Source organism: Nannospalax galili, unplaced genomic scaffold (assembly GCF_000622305.1).
Source record: "Nannospalax galili isolate Female #2095 unplaced genomic scaffold, S.galili_v1.0 scaffold498, whole genome shotgun sequence".
Taxonomy (NCBI): domain Eukaryota; kingdom Metazoa; phylum Chordata; class Mammalia; order Rodentia; family Spalacidae; genus Nannospalax; species Nannospalax galili.
The window spans coordinates 563,175-583,119 of NW_008342032.1; the positions used below are offsets into that span (position 1 = coordinate 563,175).

General features: G+C 41.2%; 1 protein-coding gene across 1 annotated transcript in view; it reads left to right on the top strand.

Annotated features, from left to right (window-relative positions):
- Positions 1-19,945, top strand: part of Ankrd22 (ankyrin repeat domain 22) — a 34,627-nt gene that overhangs the window by 7,322 nt on the left and 7,360 nt on the right. The window contains exon 2 of the mRNA XM_008837844.3: positions 14,188-14,379. Within this exon, the coding sequence (XP_008836066.1) occupies positions 14,188-14,379 (192 nt within the window). The remainder of the gene's footprint in view (positions 1-14,187; positions 14,380-19,945) is intronic.

Consider the following 19,945-nt stretch of genomic DNA (forward strand, 5'->3'; position numbering starts at 1 on the left):
TAATCGATAATGAAAAAAAAAAAACTATGGTGGTGCAACTTCATGACTAACGAACGCCAACAAAAACAAAAAGTTAAACATGTCAACCAGGGGATAAACGCCCTTGAGAAGGCCTTTCTCTCTCGCTCTCTTGCAAAAAACAAAATACAAAATCCTCCTGATGCTGGCCCTCGCCCTAAACTGTCTACAAGTGAAAAGTCAAACCTATGGGTTAGACAATCCACATCAACCCCAAAAGGTCACCTGGTTGGTGATCAACGTGGCCACGTCAGATGCCATCAATAAAACTACTCAAATCATCCCCCCTTCTACATGGTGGCCGGACCTGTAATTTGACCTCTGCGATCTTACAGCTGGATCTTGGGCCATGAGCAGACGAGTGGGCTCGGGGAAAACCAGGATGAAATGTGGAGACAGCAGAAAGGAATACACTCTGCCACTCACAGGATCCCCTAACTCTCCTGGCTGCTCGCATGTCCTTAAAAGACATGTGTTGCTGTTGACAACATTCTACATCTGTCCCGGGTCCAATAAAACTACATCACAATTACGTACATGCGGGGGGGGAGTGTCTTTTATTGTGCAAGCTGGGAATGTGAGAACACAGGGACAGGATATTGGATTAAGGGTAAAGGACCCATCCGTGTTAATGGGATCAAACAACAACAACTGTCTAAAAACCCATTATATGGGCAATATACAAACTACCGTTGTAACCCCATACAAATCAACTTTACAAAAACAAAACAAAACAAAAATAAATAAAAACCTAAGAAAATATTTGGGTTAAGACTCTATGTCTTAGGGTACGACCCCTGCCTCCTACTGATGATCAGGAGGGTTGTCGAACCCTTGCTTTATCAGGAGACAGTGGGTACCAGCCCTACACATGTTGCTACTAGCCTGATGCTTGACACTAACATCCTGGCGTCAAAAGCATCTGTGCCTGGAGACCCTGGTCCAGGCTTAAGTGCAACCAGGCATGAGGACATTAGTCGGGCAGTACAGCTTGCTTACACTTTTCTCAATACCTCTAAACCTGAACTTGTTGACCCGTGCTGGCTGTGCCTAGACACCAGGTCTCCAATGGTGGAGGCCCTGGGGACAATGGAAAACTTCATAAATGCTACTCACAGTGATCAATGCCGATGGGATGGGCTCAACACAAAAACTGGCGGGCTCACCCTGCCTCTTAGACGTGATAAAAATATGACCTGTGTTACCCATGGACACCCTGCTGGACACTCCTGTTCATAAACGCTACTCACAGTGATCAATGCCGATGGGACGGGCTCAACACAAAAACTGGCAGGCTCACCCTGCCTCTTAGACGTCCCTACCGAGCCTTCATATTATTGGCTGTGCCAAAAATCGCGTTTGACACCTCGCCTTTCTCTTGCAGTGTTGCAGCAATCAGGGGGGAACATATGCACCCTGGTCTTCCTCTTCCCTTATGTCATTTATCACTCCGCTGAGGAAATGCAGGGCCGGGCGATACATATACAAAAAAAAAAGTTGCTTTCCATGGTTGTGGCCTCCACACTTGTGGGCCTTGGAGCTGGGGGAACAGCCCTTGGAGCTACATCCTTAATTATGGTGCAAAAAGGCCTCCAACAAATCAGGGAAAATATGAATGCTAGCCTAAAGTTAAAACAGCTGTCAGGTTTCTCCAGGAGTCGCTTTCCCCTCTAGCTCAAGTAGCTTTACAAAATAGGAGAGAGCTTGATCCCCCGTTTCTTCAGCAAGGTGGTGTATACAAAGCCCTAGAAAAAAAATGCTGTTTCTATGCTAATTCAAAAGTGGTTATGGACAATCTTGACAAATTAAAAAAAAAACAGGTGTCAGTGAAAACAGGAGTCCTGGTACCAACAGTGGTTCACTGCCTCACCATGGCTCACTACCCTTATTTCTACTCTGGCAGGGCCTCTCATAATCCTTATACTCCTCTACATTATAGGACCCTGTATAGTCAATAGACTCATAAACTTCATAAAAAATAAAACAAATACAATTAAAGATGCTGCGAATACAATACGATTGCCTGCCCACTTCTCCCCCAAACACCAGCCTAACCCAAGACAAAACACAAGCTCACCTAAATCAAGATTTGGCCAGTCACTGGGGCTCTTCCATAGGCCTCAGTTTTAAGTAAAATAAAAAGGAAGAGATGTGGGGACTTGGTGATAGATAACAACTCAGCAGTCAGGAGAAGTAAAGACCATATGGGCATGGTGATAAAAAATGGAAACCTAACAGTTCTGGGAAACAGAAACCTAGCCCTGGAGAGAATAGGAACTCGGCAGTTCTGGGAAACTGAAACCTAAAATGCTAAATAAGTCCTGTGGTCATGACCAATCATATCTCGAGATGGAATAAGGGAGGCACACTCAGTGTTCACAAATGTACATAAATACTTGCCTAAAGCTTTAATAAATGAGCTCCTGCTAGACAAGACTCCCTGCCTCCTTGGTGGTGCCTCGCGAACAGAGGGTAGGATGGCAGTGCACTCCCCCTCCTCGGCCCCCATTGTGCTGTGTGCCCCTCCTCTGCCCTAATCGTGCTGTGTGCAGGAGAGGACCCCCTGCAACTTCAGCCCCCTGCCATTTGCATGTGTGTTGCTGTCCACTGATCAGTACTGTGAGTGCCAGGCTCTAGCCTGGGCCCTAGGAAGAGCTGTATTAAAAAATAAAACAGTGTCTACCTTTACAGTGGAATTGTCTGCCAGTTTGGTGTTGATTTGGTATTGTTGACCCAACCAAGTGGTTGAATCAAGGCAAGTGGCGGTAAGGCATGTTTAACTACTTCTAAGTATAGATGTAAGTACCAAGTGCCATAAATGTTTCACTTTTCAGGTATTTTGAAAACAAAAATAATTTGGAATTTTCATTTTACTTTTTTGTTGTAAAAATTTTTTCTTAGAAGAAAGGTTTACTTAGTTCACTGCAATGGGCTTGGGGCTCAGAAATAACACGTCAAATTAAAATTTTCTATGAAATCCAAAATTAAATATAATGATACACATAAACCACTTAAGAATCTCAATAATCAATCAAAGCTCAAGATTAATATCAATCATGACTAGTGTAAAGGTTGTAGAAACAAATGTCATTGCTGTACAGCTAGCTCAGTGTGGTAAGGGGGAGCAGGTTCTAGGTCCTGACTTATTTTGCTCACTTGCCTACTTTAGGATTGGCAGTCTGAAGCAGATGAATTGCTTAGGAAATCTTAGTTATTTCAGAAACAGGATTTGTTTTTCAAATGGTTTCCTAACTTGTAGAATTTCCCTTAATGTCACGTTTTGATACCAGGGCTGGGGATGTAACTCAATTGACTATTCCTTAGTCAGTATGAGCTTAAATGTTGCAAGGCTCTGTTGCTGCTAGCTTCCATTATGGGCACTGACCTTTTGAGCTCCTAACCGTCTTTGTGTATCAAACTCACCCAAAAAACTTTCAAATAACGTTAATGCTTTCACCAGATTCCCAAATATTCTGAATTAGTGGGCCAATAGTGGGGCCTGAGCCATGTTTTAAAATGTCCTAATAAGCTGGGTGTGGCGGCACACAACTTTAATCCCAGCACTTGGGAGGCAGAGGCAGACAGATCTCTGCAAGACTGAGGCCAGCCTGGTCGATATAGCAAGATCCAGGCCAGCTCGGGCTATAGGGAGACCCTGTCTCAAAAAACAAAATAACAAAACAAACAAACAACCTCCCCCAGAACAACAATAGCAACAAAAATAAAATGTCCTAGTAATTAACCAGGGCTAATAATCACTGAGTTATTACTGACTTGGTTCTTGCATGTTATATTGCTTTCTAAACCTGACCTCTTTTCCTAACCTCCACTTTTTCAGCCAGGTCACATGGATCTGTGTGTCAGTCAGGAGATGCTTTTCATTCATGCTCTAGGTGCTCATCCCTATAGAAGTCTAATTTTAAGAACGTTGCAATTTAGTTAAAGGGACTAGACCTTTCTACTGGAAAGGGGTCAGTGACCTCCTGAAGGTTCTGAGAACTTGTATGGGTAGGAAAGACTGAAGAGATTTCTGCAAAGTAACTGGGCATGAAGAATAAACACCATAGTCTGAAAGAAATAAGGGTGGCAGGTCACCAACCTCAGAGTGGACAGGACAGCAACCTGGTTAGATACGTGAGTTCACACAGAAGTCAGTGATTATACACAGCTGGCTCACTGAGAAGCTCTGAATATCAGAAAAATATCATGGACACCTCATTCTGCAGGAAGCAAGGAATATACCCAGTTTCTATAATGATAAGTCCAATTCAGAAAGATAAAGCAAGGTGCTATGATGGAAAGTGGAAAGACAGGTGGCCACTTTAGATTGGGTGGTCAAGAATCGGCTTTGTGGCTGAGAACTGATAGCCTTATAGCTATCAACACAACCAAGCAGTGCAAAGACCCAAAGACAGACAAGAACATGGACTATACCAGGATGCTGGAATGTTGTAAGCAAAGGATTGAGTGGTAGATAAAGTTGAAGTGAAAAATCAGCTTTGGCTTGATCAATCCTTAGTTCTTTGGGAATGTAGAGCACGGCTGTAGGCAGTGCTATCCACAGGCTGGGCCATGTGAGCTCATGCACACTGCTGGTGGACTCCTCCTCTTACTGTATGTTCTCTGTGTCTTCATGGACAGGGAGTTTGGCCAGGCACCATCACACTCTCATGTGGCCACTGCTCCAGGCTGTTCCAGGCTTGCCATTGCTAGTTTTTCATCATGGTTCAGTTTCTTGAAATCTTTTGCTTCTGACTCTTTCTCTTCCATCGTGTTACCTCTGTCTCCCGTATTACTGATCGACTTCCACCTTCTCAAAGCACAATCCCATTTCTTTCTGTTCTTTGGGGTCATTCTCAGTGACGTTAAAATCCACAAGACTTCCTTTTCCCTTTGTTCGCTTCTGTCTCGACGTCTAATCTGACCCCAGTATGGCCTACTTGAATTTTCTTCCGTGGACAAAGTTCAGCAGTAACATCTCTTATCATAATTTCAGTGTGTATGTGTGTGTGTGTGTGCATGTGTGTGTGTGTGTGTGGTGTATGTATAGGCTTATGTGTATATTTGTATATTTAATGTATGTGTGCACGTGTATGCATGTGTGTATGTGAATGCTTGTGTGTGCATGTGTGTATGTGTATGCTTATATGTGTATTTGTATATGTTTTTTTGTGTGTGTGTGCATGTGTGTGTGTGCCTGTCTGTGTGTGTACATGTGTGCATGCATGCCTGTGTGTGTGTATGTGTGCACGCACGTACCTCTGTGTGTGTACGTGCTTCTTTGTGTATGTGTTTGTGTGTGTGCACGCACGTGCCTCTGTGTGTGTATGTGCTTGTGTGTGTGTGTGTGTGTGTGTGTGTGTGTGTGCATGCACATGTGGAGGCCAGAATCCTACCTTGGTTCTTTTTTGAGACAGGGTCTCTCACTGATTGGGACTGGTTGACTAGATTAGGTTGGATGGCCAATGAGCACCAGGGATCCAATTGTCTCCATCTCCCTAGCTCTGCAATTCTGTGATTAGGAACTACTGCAACCATGCCTAAATTTTTTAATGTGGGTTCTGAGGATGGAACTCACATTCTCATACTTGATAGGCAAATACTTTGCCAACTGAGCTATATATCCAGACCCCTCATGAATTTATTTATGCTTTATTTTTATTTTATGTTATATGGGTGTATTATCCACATGCATGTAAGTACATGTGTGTTGTGTGATGCAGAAGGAGGCAGAGACGGCATAGGATTCCCTGGAACTGGAATTAAGGACAGTTGTTAGCTATCATGTAGGTGTTAGGAATCAAACCCAGGTCCTCTGCAAGAGCAGCCAGTGTCCTTAACTGTTGAGCTATCTCTCCAGCCCCACCTCAGGAATATTTTAAGCAGAAAGCAACACCTCTATTTCTATAAAATTGAAAAGAGTGTATCAGTCTTCAAGAAGGATAAACAAAATAATCAATGATACAATAAGCAGTTATAATCCCATATTAAGAACAGACAAGTTTGATACTTTCAATGAAGCATATATTCCAAAGTCAGGAGGATTGATGGTTGTCACGTTGAAATTGAAGACAGCTCTAGATCTTTGTAAACACATCACTTCTGGCAAAGTTAAGCTTCCATGTTACAGGACAATTACTTGAGGATACTGTCACTGGGTGGGAAAGGGGGCTTGCGCCTTCATGGACTCACAGAGACATGGGATTGTAATCTAACTATCTCCTCAGAAACCTGGTCATCTAAAATAAGAATATACAAAAAAGAACTGTAGAGTCTTATAAAATTAGAAAAGCCCTCTAAGCTCTAATACTTAGAGAATGAATTTTTATTTTTCTTCCTTTCCCTATCCTTTTCTAAGTTCAATACAAAATAGTTGATGACTAGGAAAAATCTTCAGAGTGGAATTTGCTTTGAACGTTTCAACAGGAAACTTTTTATTTAAAGAAAGACATTGCTTTAGAATAGCCTAAAGGGTGCCAGAGGAAGGAATTCTTACCTATGTCATTCAAGAACTCGTGTCTTTTTTGAATATTTTATTCCATCATATAAAATGATCAAATTTAGCATACAGATGATGACAATCATTCTGGGCAGGAATTTTGCAGTTTGCTCGAAGAGTGACAAAGGTGTGGTACATATGCACAATGCTAATTTTAGTATGTCTCAAAGATGTATAGGAAGTCCATTGTTTCCATAGTTTAAATATGGCTTCCTGATTTCCCAACATGTGGGTCTTGCTCTGGTCACTTTCCTGTTAGACTACAGATCTAACTCTGCTACCCTCTTCTCCTCTGGTCTCTCTGTTCAAGTCTATTCATTTCCACCTGGCTAATTTATGTGCTCTTTCAGTGTGAATGCCTTGGTAAACTGAGTTTTCTGGCTTACAGAAAGTTTTCCCAACCATTTCTCTCTGGGCTCCTTCACTCCATTCCTTGACAACCATATGTTAGCTGAAGAAACTCCCGCAGCAACACTGTAGACTCAGTCAGGTGTAGTTTATTACTGTGGTTGTACAACCTGACAATGCTTCAAGCTGCTTCATGTTTTTATTTGGCTCAGACATTTGTCATTAGGATTACCCTGAATCCCCCAACCCTTATGTTCAGGAGCCCTTCTACCCTTCTCTCCAATGTCATTAACCCATTCATCTAGGTAAGCACCAATGTTATCACTCTATATAGCTATGTCTACCAACCTATGTACTTATGACAAATACATATTAACATAAAGTATAGTGACCAAACCTCAGATTTTCTGGCAAAAATAGTTCAGACAATCTACAGTTCTCTATCCGGTATATCTGTTCTTTTTCCATTGCTTTGGCCTTGGAGCCAGAAAGGTCTTTCTGGGTAGTCAGGTTAATCCCATTTTTGCCTTGTCCTGTTATTTCTTCACTCTCTTTCAGCAGACATCTCCTGTTTCATAACCACTCCTGCCTGTCTTAATTGGATCCTTATCCTTTGATAATTAGAATAGTAGCTAGCAGTAATTTAAGGTTTCAAATGAGTCAGAAAGGAGTGAAGTGCTCCATCTGCACCTCACTTTTAATTCTTTCTATAACCTAATACAGATAGAATAGTTATAGATGGGAAAGAAAACTCAACACCAAGTGTTTAAAGTGTTTAGGCAAATTGTCCAAGTAACACATCAGGGAAGGGTGGAGTAGAGATGTCAGTACAGACAGTTCATTTCCAAAGCTTCTATTTGTGATCACCCAAGAGAAGAGCACTGTTTTCCTAAAATGACAGATTGCTGGCCAGACCCTCTGTGCTAAGTACTCAAGAGCTTTTGTTGCCCAGCTTACAGCAACTTCCTCTCCCTGCTTCTAAGTCTTCAAGGACAACATGCTGAGGCCCCTCTATTCTGCCTCTTGCTCTATCATTGTATTAAAACTGTTATCTGCATGGTGATTAATTACCACAGAGAAATCTTCAGGTTTTTTTTTCTTGAACCTTTCCTTATTTTGCTGTGAGGGTCTGTCTTTCTGACTTCTCTAACCACTACTTTTTGTTTTGAAGACAGGCTTTCCTTGTGTAGCCAGACTGGCCTCATATTTATTATGCAATCCAGGATGGTCTCAAACTCTTGTTCCTTCTGCTTCTGCATCCCAAGTGCAGGGATTACAGGCATGTGCCACCAAGCCCATCACTTCTTCTTACATCTTAATAGATACTTGTAATTCTCCATCAGTTTGGTGGAAGCATTTGGATAGATAACCAAGCACTGTCGGGTTAGCTCTAGGAGGTAACTGGTCATCATCCTGAGAGTAGAGACTACAGTGTAATAATGCTGGAGCAAGACTCAAATGCAAGATCTTGCAGCTGGAGACATTATTAATGCCTAATTAATTAGAGGTGGAACGTATGCATTTGTAAATTGTTCTCCTCAGGTTGGTTCATGGCTCTACCAGGTATGACCGTGTGACTTTGGACAAGGGAAATGATCTTTCCTCATTTCCTCTATACATAATGGACATTAAATAATACTGCTTACCTTATAGGGTGGTTGTGAGGGTGAAAGAGAATATGAGGTCTTCAGTAAATGTTCACTCTTTTTAGAATTTATTCATTCATTCATTTATTCACCAATTATATGTTGAATGTCTACAACGTACCATACACTGTGCTAGATGCTGGGGTGCAGTGATGAGAAAGTACAGACACCACAGTTGCCTTTATGTTGATAGTGGGTTAGTTGGAGAGATGGTTGTTTGTTTCCAGGTGCTGTGACAGATTACTACAGATCAGGTAACCATAATGAGTAGGAACTTATTAGCTTGTAGTTTGAGAAGCAGGCAAGTCTAAGACTAAGGGGTTGGCATCTGGTAAGGGCCTGCTTGCTCCATTTTTCTATGGCAGAAGGGCAAAGATAGAGTGAGAGAGTAGGTGTGCATCAAACTAGTCATTTCATGATATAAGGAACCAATTCTGGAGATATGAATACATTCTTAAAGTAACAGTATTAATACATGAGAATCATAACACCTGTTCTAAGTAACCCCCACCACCACTCAGCATCACTACACTGCGGATCGAATTTCTAACATATAAATTTTGAAGACCACATTAAAATCATACCAAACACACATTTATTAACTTGGACCAAAGGAGTGGCTAAAGGACTGGTTGCAGAAGCCACACACGGGGTGTGTGAGAATTGAAAAGCATCTGTGTCTGCTTAAGGACAGCATCCTGATCTAATTGGAGGTCCAAGGAAGGTCCAAACAAGGATATAACACGCAGCTGCTGTATTGGGAAGGTGGGCTGGAGAGTCTGGATAGGTGAGACAGAAGATGTAATGCAGTTATGGCTGAGCTTGAAGTAGTCCTGTGGACAATGATTATGATCTGAAATAGGGTCTTATAGTGAGGAAGGACAGACGCTTGATGCTGACTGTATTAGGGAATAGATTGTCAAAGTAATTTGCCAAGTGTGATTCCTTAATGCCAGATTGCCTCTAAGTTCCTGGATCTGCACTGGCTCTTTCTTCAGTCCAAATGGATACACTTCTCTCCTCTGTCACTTTCTATTCAGTCTAACAACACTTTTCTTTTTCAGTTATTTCAAATTCTAATTTTTATTTTGGGTTTTGGGGGACAGGATCTCACTAATTAGCCCTGGCTGGCCTGGAACTCACACAGATCCACCTGTCTCAGCCTCCCAAATGCTAAGATTAAAGGTGTGCACCACCACAAATGGCCTTCTAAGTTTTTTTTATCTAACATAATAATCATGTACATTTAAGAAGTTCACTGCAATAATTTGATACAGGCATACAATATATGATGACCAAAACCAACTGGCTTTTCCATCTCTTTAAACACTTATCATTGCTTTATATTGGGAACCTTTTCTATTTTCTTATAAAATATATAGCAAATTGTTTAAAATTATAACTGTGCTGGGCATGGTGGCGCATGCCTTTAATCCCAGCACTTGGGAGGCAGAGGCAGAGGCAGGCAGATCTCTGTGAGTTCAGGGCCAGCCTGGTCTACATAGTGAGTTCCAGGACAGCTGGGGCTACAGGGAGACCCTGTTTCAAAAAAAATTATAACTACATTTCCATGTTGTAGAACACTAGAATGTACTTGCGGCCACTAGCAATTCTCTGATGAAATGCTCTTCTGCTGGCTGTCAGCACGTTTCTGAAATTGAGATGCCCCCTGCTGGCAATGGAGTTCATAACATCATAGACCTTTTTCAGCTGTTATACCGCAACTCATGTATGAGCTTACTTACAGGTTTTGATTTACTGAGTGTAATGTACATTATATTGGCAAATTGTCGTGTGCTGTTTAAGCTTACCAAGAAACAGCAGGGTTGGCACCCACATTTTATATCTAAGCATGTTTGTTTTAAAGTGTCCATTAAGAACCCTTGCCCAGGGACAGGCTGGCTCTGGTGACTCTGATGGTTCTAGTGGCTCTTGTATTGGGGGGAGAAAGAACAGCAAAATGGTTCAAGAGTAAAATCATCATGTTGGAGGCTGAAGAGATGATTCAGCAGTTAAGAGCACTGGCTTCTCTTGCACAGGACCTGGGTTTGAGTCCCAGAACCCATAATTCCAGTTCTAAGGGATCTGGTGTCCTCTTCTGGCCCCTGTGGGCATTGCAAGTCTGTGATACACACACATACTTGCTACATGCTTAATAAACTTATTTATTTGAAACTGAAAGTACTGACATTATAGATAATTCTTTGTACCCTGTAAAACAACGAGGCTGACTTTTATTTCTGTATTTCTGTATGTATGTGTGTATGTATGCATGCATGTGTTTAGACTGGGGAATGAATTAGGGCTTTACACACACTGAGCATGAGCCCTAATACTGAGCTATGCTGAGCCTCTAGCACTTTACTTTTCAAAAACAGAAACTGTGTCTGGACTACTACAGGAAGCCCAGGAGAGATCAAAGGTAATGTTAGCTGATATTAAAGTAATACTGCCCAAGTAGAATTGAGAAAGCCCCTAGTGACTCTCTCAGGGTAACTGTCTACCTCTTGTTCTTTTTAGTTGACTCTCAGTAAAGATTTTAAAGAACCCAGGAAGATGGATTTTATCTTAGAAATAGGGGCCAGGTAGGCAACATGATGCCTGAAATGGATCAGGTGTAATGTAATGACGAGCTGCAGGGACTGTGGAGAATTAGGGGCAACTGCCACTAAGCACCAGTGTCCCGTGGGAAAGTAGATCTCCAATGTTATTAAATGTATGGAAATTCAAAGAAAAGCTGGAAAGCACAATGTTATAAAATTATAAAAAGTTGGTAAGAGAAATGAACTCCAAGGCCACCTGTTCTCAAGTTCTTCACAGTTAACCACGTTCTCCAGAGGAGTAGAACCAGTAGAATTTTTAAGTGTTTTGTTAGATTATTTTAGTATTATGTTATTTTAGATGATCAAAGGCTGAATAATCTCACAATGGCTATCTGTAGGCTGGAGAGCCAGGGAGACCAGCAACTACCTAGTTCAAGAAGCTGAATGCCTCTGAGCAACAGAGAACAAGAGGTATTAAGGTTATAGCACCTGCCAGTGACTAAGGCCTAGGAGCCCCCTGGAGAGTCACTATGGCAGTCTTCATTCAAAGGCTGAAGGAGAATCTATTAATATAAGCATACCACATGCATGCAATGCCCACAGAGGTCAGACAGGGCGTCAGATCATCTGGAACTGGAGTAACAGATCGTTGTTAGTTGCCATGTGGGTACTGGGAAGCAAATCTAGGTCTCTAGAAGAATACAAAGTGCTCTTCACCACTGAGCCATCCCTCCACCCCATATCTCTTTTTTGTAACACAAGCCAGCCATTCTTTCCATGGATCCAGTCTCTTCTACATCATTCACAAGACACCCCGCGACACCCCGAGTCTGCCCAAGTGAAGTCAGTCCCAATTTAGAGTAAGAGGATAGGTTCTTTGTGTAACTGTGAGTTTCTGTTAAAACTTGCAGCTAGGGTTGACCAAATGGCTCAGTGGTTAAAGGCACTTGCTACCAAACCTAACGACCCAAGTTTAATCTCTGGAACCAAAACGGTGGAGGGAGAGAACTGACTCCCATAAGTTGTCCTTTAACTTCTACATGTGCACCATGGCATGTAATTGTTCAGACACACATAATAAATAAATAAATAAACAAATAAATAAATAGGAATGTAATACTAAAAACTTTGAGGGTAGCATATCATGTTTATTTCATTTAGGAGTATGAAAGTTGTCCTCCTAATGTTTATGAGTTGATTTTTGTTTAGAATGCTTCTTTCATGAGTAAGTTTTTGGGTTTAAAAAGTATATTGCAGAGCTTGGACATAGCTCAGTGGTAGAGCATTTGCTTGGTACATGCAAGGTCCTATGTTTCTTCCTTAGCAGAGCAAAAGAAAAGTATACTATGCTTCACAAGTTGAGTATTTGGCAGTGATATAGTCTGAGTTAGCAAACAGCCAGTCAACTGTGTCATTGATCTGTCCCCTCTTCTGCAAATCTTAATTTTGTAACATTTTGTATTCTCACATGTACACACACACATGTGCACATGCACACATACACACACTGAACAAATGCTAAAAATTGCCATAATATCAGTCTAAAATATTTTGTGTTTTCCATGTATGCAATGCTGGGTTGAAAGCTGGGGATATAGATAGAGGTGAATGGTATGGATGCATTTTCTCTCCATTGGGTGTTGCTATCTTTAGTATTCATCAGCAATTCTCTCTCTCTCTCTCTCTCTCTCTCTCTCTCTCTCTCTCTCTCTGTGCTGTCTCAGCTTCTTCCTGCTTCATCTCAGTCTGAAACATATGGTTATAAACAATTTAGGAAAAAGTTCAAGTTATGTCAGTATCTGTGAAAAAGAAATACTTGTCTGGAGTGAGGAACCTTTTTGGATAAAATGAAAATTAAGTTATTACATGAAAGTTGAGTGAATAGTTAGTCAGATGAAGGCTGTGGACCATTTAAGGCACAGGAACAGGCAGGGCCAAGGTCTAGATTGGAGTGAAATGTGGGTTGTGTGAGGAACAGATGTCCAGGAGGGCTGGAGCAGAAGGGAAGGTGGAAGATGAGGTTTTGCTCAGGTCTTGCTACTAAACTTCCATGGTGCTTTGCGAAAGTTATGTGCATGTGCACAAGTGTGCATGTGTGTGTCGTATGTTTCTGTATGTGTTGGGTTACATGTGTGCAGATGCATGTGTACACATGTGTATGCATGTGTGGAGGCCAGAGGATAAAGTCAGGTGTCATTCCTCAGGAATGCAGTGGTTCACCTCTCTTTGAGACAGGATCTCATTGACCTCATCACCTAGCCTAGGCTGCCTGGCCAAGGACCCCAGGTTCTGCCTCCCCAGTGCAGTGGGAAGAGCATCCTGGGAAGGGGATGGATGGAATGGCCCCCACCATTGTGGTGGACGAGCCACTTGAGATAAGGGGGCAACTGTCCCACAAGACAAGATGGCAGGTGGGGCCTGGAGTGGAGACTGCACCCAGGCAGGAGAGTCCACCTCCCCAGTGCTGGAATTACACACACACCACCATGCCTGGCTTTTTACATGGGTTCTGGGGATCAGATTTAGGTCTTTGTGCTTGCAAGGTGAGTGCTTTACTGACTGAGCCATCTCTTCAGTCCCTGAAAAACTCTCTCTCTCTCCCCCCCCTCTCTATATATATATGTGTGTGTGTGTGTGTGTGTGTGTGTGTGTGTGTGTGTGTTCACATTCAGTCAGTTGTATTTAATTTTACAAATGGTCAGTGTACGTTATTTGTCCTACACTTGTCTGTTCCTAGGTACAGGGGATCATGTAGGTTTTGTTCTGTCACACATTGCTGCCCTTAACTCCTTCCCCATATGCATATTTTTATTCTAGCCAGAACCTGTTTTTCTAACAAATTCATTAATTTGCATCCACAATGTAAAATTTCCTTAGTGAGAATTGTAACATTTTATCCATTTATTTACTCACTATCTGTTTAGCTCCACATCACAAGCAAGCTTGGAAACCATAAGTCAGAAGCCTCATGAACTTACAGTAGACCCAAAGTCAGCTACGTAGTTCAGACAAAACAATCTAATGTGTATAGCAATGTACTATGAGAGAAGCACTTGAAATTTGGTTGAGTAATGATTTCTGTCCCACTGGCTCATACCTGTCTTTCAAGAACTTTCTGTTTTTCTCTCCTCAGCCCATCTGCCAGGCAGCCTACCAGAATGATCTGGGGCAAGTGTGGCGGTGGGCAAAGGAAGACTACCACTGTGTGGATGTTCAAGACAGCTTCAATGGAGACACTCCGCTCATCTGCGCTTGCAGGCGAGGACATCTGAGAATCGTTTCCTTCCTTTTAAGGAGAAATGCGAATGTCAATCTCAAAAACCAGGTAAGGCTGGGGCAGAGAAGGGGAGACACTGATTGTGATAATTTGTCTCTCCTCAACTTGCTGGACATAGGGAATGTCAGTTTTTCTCATTTCTTACAGCTTCTACTATGAGTGATTCTTTTTTTTTGCTTTACTTTAGAGGGACTTATATACACCAAGGACATTTTGTTAGAGTAAAAGGACAAATGAAACGTAGCTCCACCAGCAGGATTGTTTTGTGATTAATTATGTTTTTGCATAGGTTTTCTTTTCCTGGTCTTTTTCCCCAAACCTGTTTCCTTTCTCTTTTCAGTGTTATACAAGTCACAGAGCAAAGTTCCTGTAAAAGAAACATTAGCTTTGTACTGCTGTTTCATTATTTAGATTTTTAATCTACTGTTTATTAATATATTTTTGTTCATTAAAAAATTTCCTTTAATCCCAGCACTTGGGAGGCAGAGGCAGGTGGATTTCTGTGAGTTTGAGGCCAGCCTGGTCTACATAGTGAGTTCCAGGCCAGCTGGGGCTACAGGGAGACCCTGTCTCAAAAAAATTTTTTTTCCCACACACTCATGTGCATATAGGCAATACTAATTGGACTTAGGGGGTTAATAACAAAAATAAATAAATATCTCAAAATGCCACCTCTGTCAGCTGAGACAGAGATGAGTTGGAGGCACTAGGGTGCAGCGGAAAGGAAATGGTGGTGGATGAATATGATCAATATTCATTGTACAACTGTATGGAACTTTCAAAGAGTAAAAAATTGTTAAAGATTTCATTGCTGCATATTCTTTGTACGTGGTACTGGCTTATGTAAGGACTTTTCATTCAAATATACCATGTACTTTGCATATGTTCCCCATAGTTTCCAGCCTTCTCTTGTCTCCCCTATATCAGTCTCTTTGGCTCTCCTGTCAGTTTTGCTTCGACCTTCACCTCAAATATACACGCATAATTTTATGCATGTATAAAATTTAGAACTCCAAAATAAGAAAAAAAATATTTCTCTGAGCCTCACTTAGTTGACTTAATAGAATGATCTCCAATGACACTCACTTTCCTACAAATGATATAACTACGTTCTTCTTTATGATGGAAGCATTCTATTGTGTATATGTTCTACATTCTATTCATCCATTCCCCTGTTGAAGAACTTCTAGACTGGTTTCATAGTAAGCTGTTGTGAATAGAGCTACTATCATCATGGTTGTACAGGTATCTCTGGGATATGACGATTTCGAATCTTTCAGGGAAACACTCTCAAGAGGTAGAGCTGGATCATATGGTAAACTGTTTTCAGTTTCTGAGGTACCTGTGTAGTCATAGGTTCCCATAGCCAGTGTATTAGGGTGTCCTTTTGTTCATATCTTTGCCAGTATCTGTTGTGAGTTGTTTTCTTAATGACAGTGGTGAGATGGACTAGCAGTATAGTTTTAATATGCGTTTCTCTTATGGCTAGTAACATTGAGCATTTTTCATATGTTTATTGGACATTTAGACTTCATCTTTTGAGAAAAGTCTGCTCATTTCATTTGCCCATTTATTGACTAATAGTTTGATTTCTTCTAATTTGGGTTTTGAGTTTTTTGTAAATTCTAGATATTCGTCCTCTGTCAGAAGAATAACTAGAAAATAGTATCTCCCATTCCATAGGCTGAATCATCACTTGATCAATTGTTTCCTCTGCCATGCAGAAGATTTTATATTTCTTGAGGTCCCACATGTCAGTTGTTTGCATGATTTCTTGCACACTGAAATCCTATTCAGAAAACCCTTGCCTATGCCTGTGTCTTAAAGTGGTTCCCCTACTTTTACCTCCACCAGTTTCAGGGTATCCAGTCATACATTGAGGTATTTGATTCATTTTTACATAGGGTGAAAGATAGGTATGTGTTTTCTTTCTTCTACATGTGGATATCTGGTTTGACCAGAACCACTTGTTGAAGACTGTCTTATCTCCACTGTGTATTTTTGACATGTTTGTCAATCAAGTAGCTGTAGCTGTGTGGGTCTGTATCTGGGTCCTTTTATTCTATTCCACTGACCTACATGTCTGTTTTTGTGCTAGTATCATACTCATGCACCCTGTTTTCGCTGCTTTGGCTGTGTACTTGAAATCAGGTATGGTGATTACTACAGCTCTGATCTATACTGCTCAAGATTGCTTTGGCTACCTGAGTCTTTTGAACCTCCATTTGAATTTTAAGGTTTTTGTTTTTATTTATGTGAAGAATGATATTGAAATTTTACTAAAGGTTGCACTGCATCTGTAGAGTATTTTTGGTAGTATAGCTATGTTCACAATATTCACCTTCCAATTCATGAGCACTAGACATCTTTCCACCTCCTAGTGTCTTCTTCAATTTCCTTTTTTGGTATATTAAGAATTTCGTTATGGAAAATTTGCACTTCTTTGCCTAGACTTATTTCAAAGTATTTTGTTGTTGTTGTGAGGGGGATAGTTTTCTTAATTTGTTATTTGTTATATATAGAAAGGTAACTGATTTTGTGTGTTAGTTTTGTACCTTACCACATCAATGAAACTGTTTAACAACTCTAAGAGTTTTCTGGTATAGTTTTAGAATTGCTTTTGCATAGAGTCATATCACTTGCAAATGAGATATTTCGACTACTCCTTTCCTATTTGTATTTCTTTCATTGTTTCTCTGTTATTACTCTTGAGAGTGGAATTTTGTCTGCAGAAACAGTCGCTACCAAGTGGCAGGTCCATTATGAAAATACAGTAATCATCAAATAAAAAATGTCAACTCTTTAATCATTTTAGGAAGTAAAGGAACACTGATATTATTGTGTACCTTCGAATGTTATTGTGGGTGTGAGTGGAACAGAAAAAAAAAAAACGAGTAAGACTAGTGATTAATATTGTTATTGGAATGATAGGGAAAATACAGAGAAGGGAAAGGTAAATAGAAGGGGTGGGACAGTAGAGACAAAGGGAGGTGGGTGAGCTCTGGATGAAGGTAAAGGATGCAAAGAGATAACCTAAAACAACCCCAGCCCCAAGAGGCTGAAGCAGAGAGCCCCCCGCCCCACAACCAGGCCAGCCTAGGTTCTTTGGGGAAATCATTCAAAAGGAAAATGAAACAGAAAAGTAGAGAAGAAGGACGTGACCTTTGTGGGAGCTGATCATCAGTGGGAGGTACTTCATGGGTGGGGTTGTGAATTGGTCCCACTCCTGGGTGCTCCTTCCTCATGTCTGGTGTGCTTTTGAAAGCCCCCCGCGGTGTTCCCCAGCAGCTCTGGCTCTGATCCGATTTCCCCCTTGCTGTACTCCACCATTCCCATCCTGTTTCTTCCCAACATTCTAGAGGTGCTCTGAGGGCCGGGTTTTAGCATATAGTCCTGTGACACTTGGCTCTGAGGTTCCTAAACCAACAGTTCATGTAGGGTCTATGTTATACCAAGCTAAGAACTTCACAAGGGCCTTTCAAAAACGGCTTCTTGCTGCTTCTCCTGGGTGCCTGAGTGCTCAGCAGGGAGGTTTTCCTGGCACTCTCCTTCATCTGTTGCTCACCCACCGTTTGTTTCCTTCCTCCCTCTTTTTCTACTGTTTAAAATGTTACTGAAAGCAGATTTTCCAGGGTCTGCCTTAAGCTGTGGCTCTGGCCCAGTGGTCTGTTGTCTCACTGCCTCTCACTGGCAGGAGAGAACTTCCCAAACTGAGCCAATCTCCCTGGATGAACTCTGGGCTCTACTGCTCTTTTTGTAAAGTTTTATATTTTATTTATTCATTATTGAACTGTGTCTTCTGATAGCTATTATCCAGAGTTCCCTAGTTTATTTCCCAGAGATTGGACCATGCCTGTATGCCATCTACCATCTTTCAAGCTACAAATATTGATTCTTCCTGTTTTAATGTCTTGGTCTCCAGAAGAGCCTATAGTTTGCTTGATGAACCTAAGAACATTATCAAGAAATCAGCTGGAGACAAGCTCTTGACAAGCTCTTGTTACCTGAAGGGACACAGAGGAGCTGTCTTGGGGGCTTTATGTGGTGGTTTGAATGAGAATGTCCCCCATAGGCTCCAAGTATTTAGACTTTTTTTTTGGTCGACATTCTATCCCTAGTAGGTGGCGCTCTTTGGTGAGGTTTTGGGAGGGACAGCCTTGCTAGAGGAAGCATGTCACTGGGGGCCAACATGGAGAGTATATAGTCATACTTACTTTCAATCTGGCTCTCTCAGCTTACTGTTCCTTCCTGGTGATGGGACCCCTCAGCTTTCTGTTCTGGTCACCTCTTTCCACCATGTTTTTCCTGCCATTATGGATTCTAATCCCTCTGGAATCATAAGCCAAATAAATTCTTCCTTCTATCAGTTGTCATGGTCATGGGGTCTTATCACAGCAGCAGAAAATCAGTACATTTCAGGACCAAGAAGTAGCTTGAATGTGTCTTTCTGAACATCTTTGTGGAACTCTTTCTGAACCTTTAGCTTCTGCCTTCAGTAGAGTAAATATTCTAAGCTTTTTAAAACAATATTTATACATGTCTTGTATACACTCCAGTGTATTCAATGAGAAAAATAGTCGGGCCCCTCTTGGCCCTTGCAAGTCCATTAAAGGCCAGCTCACTGGGAACAGCCATGTATTACGGGAAGTTTGATCACTACTGGACTTCTTTGCTTGTCCTTACTGTCTGTTTGGATTTTTCCTCACCCACAGTGCTGTGGTATTAAACCTAGGGCTTTGTATGTGTTTGGCTAACTCTCTGCCACTTACTGAAATTTACAAACAACCCATGCTTGTGCTGAATCTAACAGAGAAATGACAGTAGAGTGTGACAGGAAATTCCTAGAACAAGCTAGGTGTGCAGAGCTGTGCTGAGCAGCCCTGCAGGTCAGATGTCTGTGGGCTCCTGTCCTCTTTCAAGAAGCATGCTCATGGAAAGCCGAGGAAGAGAGACATTTGGCAGCCTAGGAGCAGGGCTGAGGCGGCACTCTTACCTTTGGTTTACGGAGGAGAAACTCAGCCACCCTGCTAAGATCCTCTAAAGAAATAAGAATCACGGAAAGGACATTAGTTACATACTTTAGTCTAGCAGTGATTTAATCAGAGAAAGTTTTGGGTTTGCATTTCATATATTTCTAATGGTGTTTGATGTTTAATATTTTTATTTTCCCAAAATATCAGTCTTTGTATATTAATAACTTGAGCTAATGCTTTCACATTTCTTAAATATGCTTCAGTTATTAAAAAGTTCTGAACAAAAGTCTTTTCAACAAGTGAAAAGAACTTTTTTGGTGAATCAGAATTATATACTATTAACAAACACCATTGGTTCTACAGAAAGTCAATTGAAACAAAATTAAAACACAACATGCAATAATTTTTTGGCCTGATCATTAATCAGGACTAAAAGGAAGAGGCAAATGTTGATCAGGATTATCACCTTACTCAAGCATTATTTGGTACCATTGTATGAAACACATTATATCTTTCATGCCAGACAGTCTATCTAGAAACTTATGCAAAGAACAAATTTAGATTTGTTGACAAGCCTTTGTGAGTGAGGGTATTTAGACAATATTATTTGTAGAAATAATTAATAATAATTAAATATAATT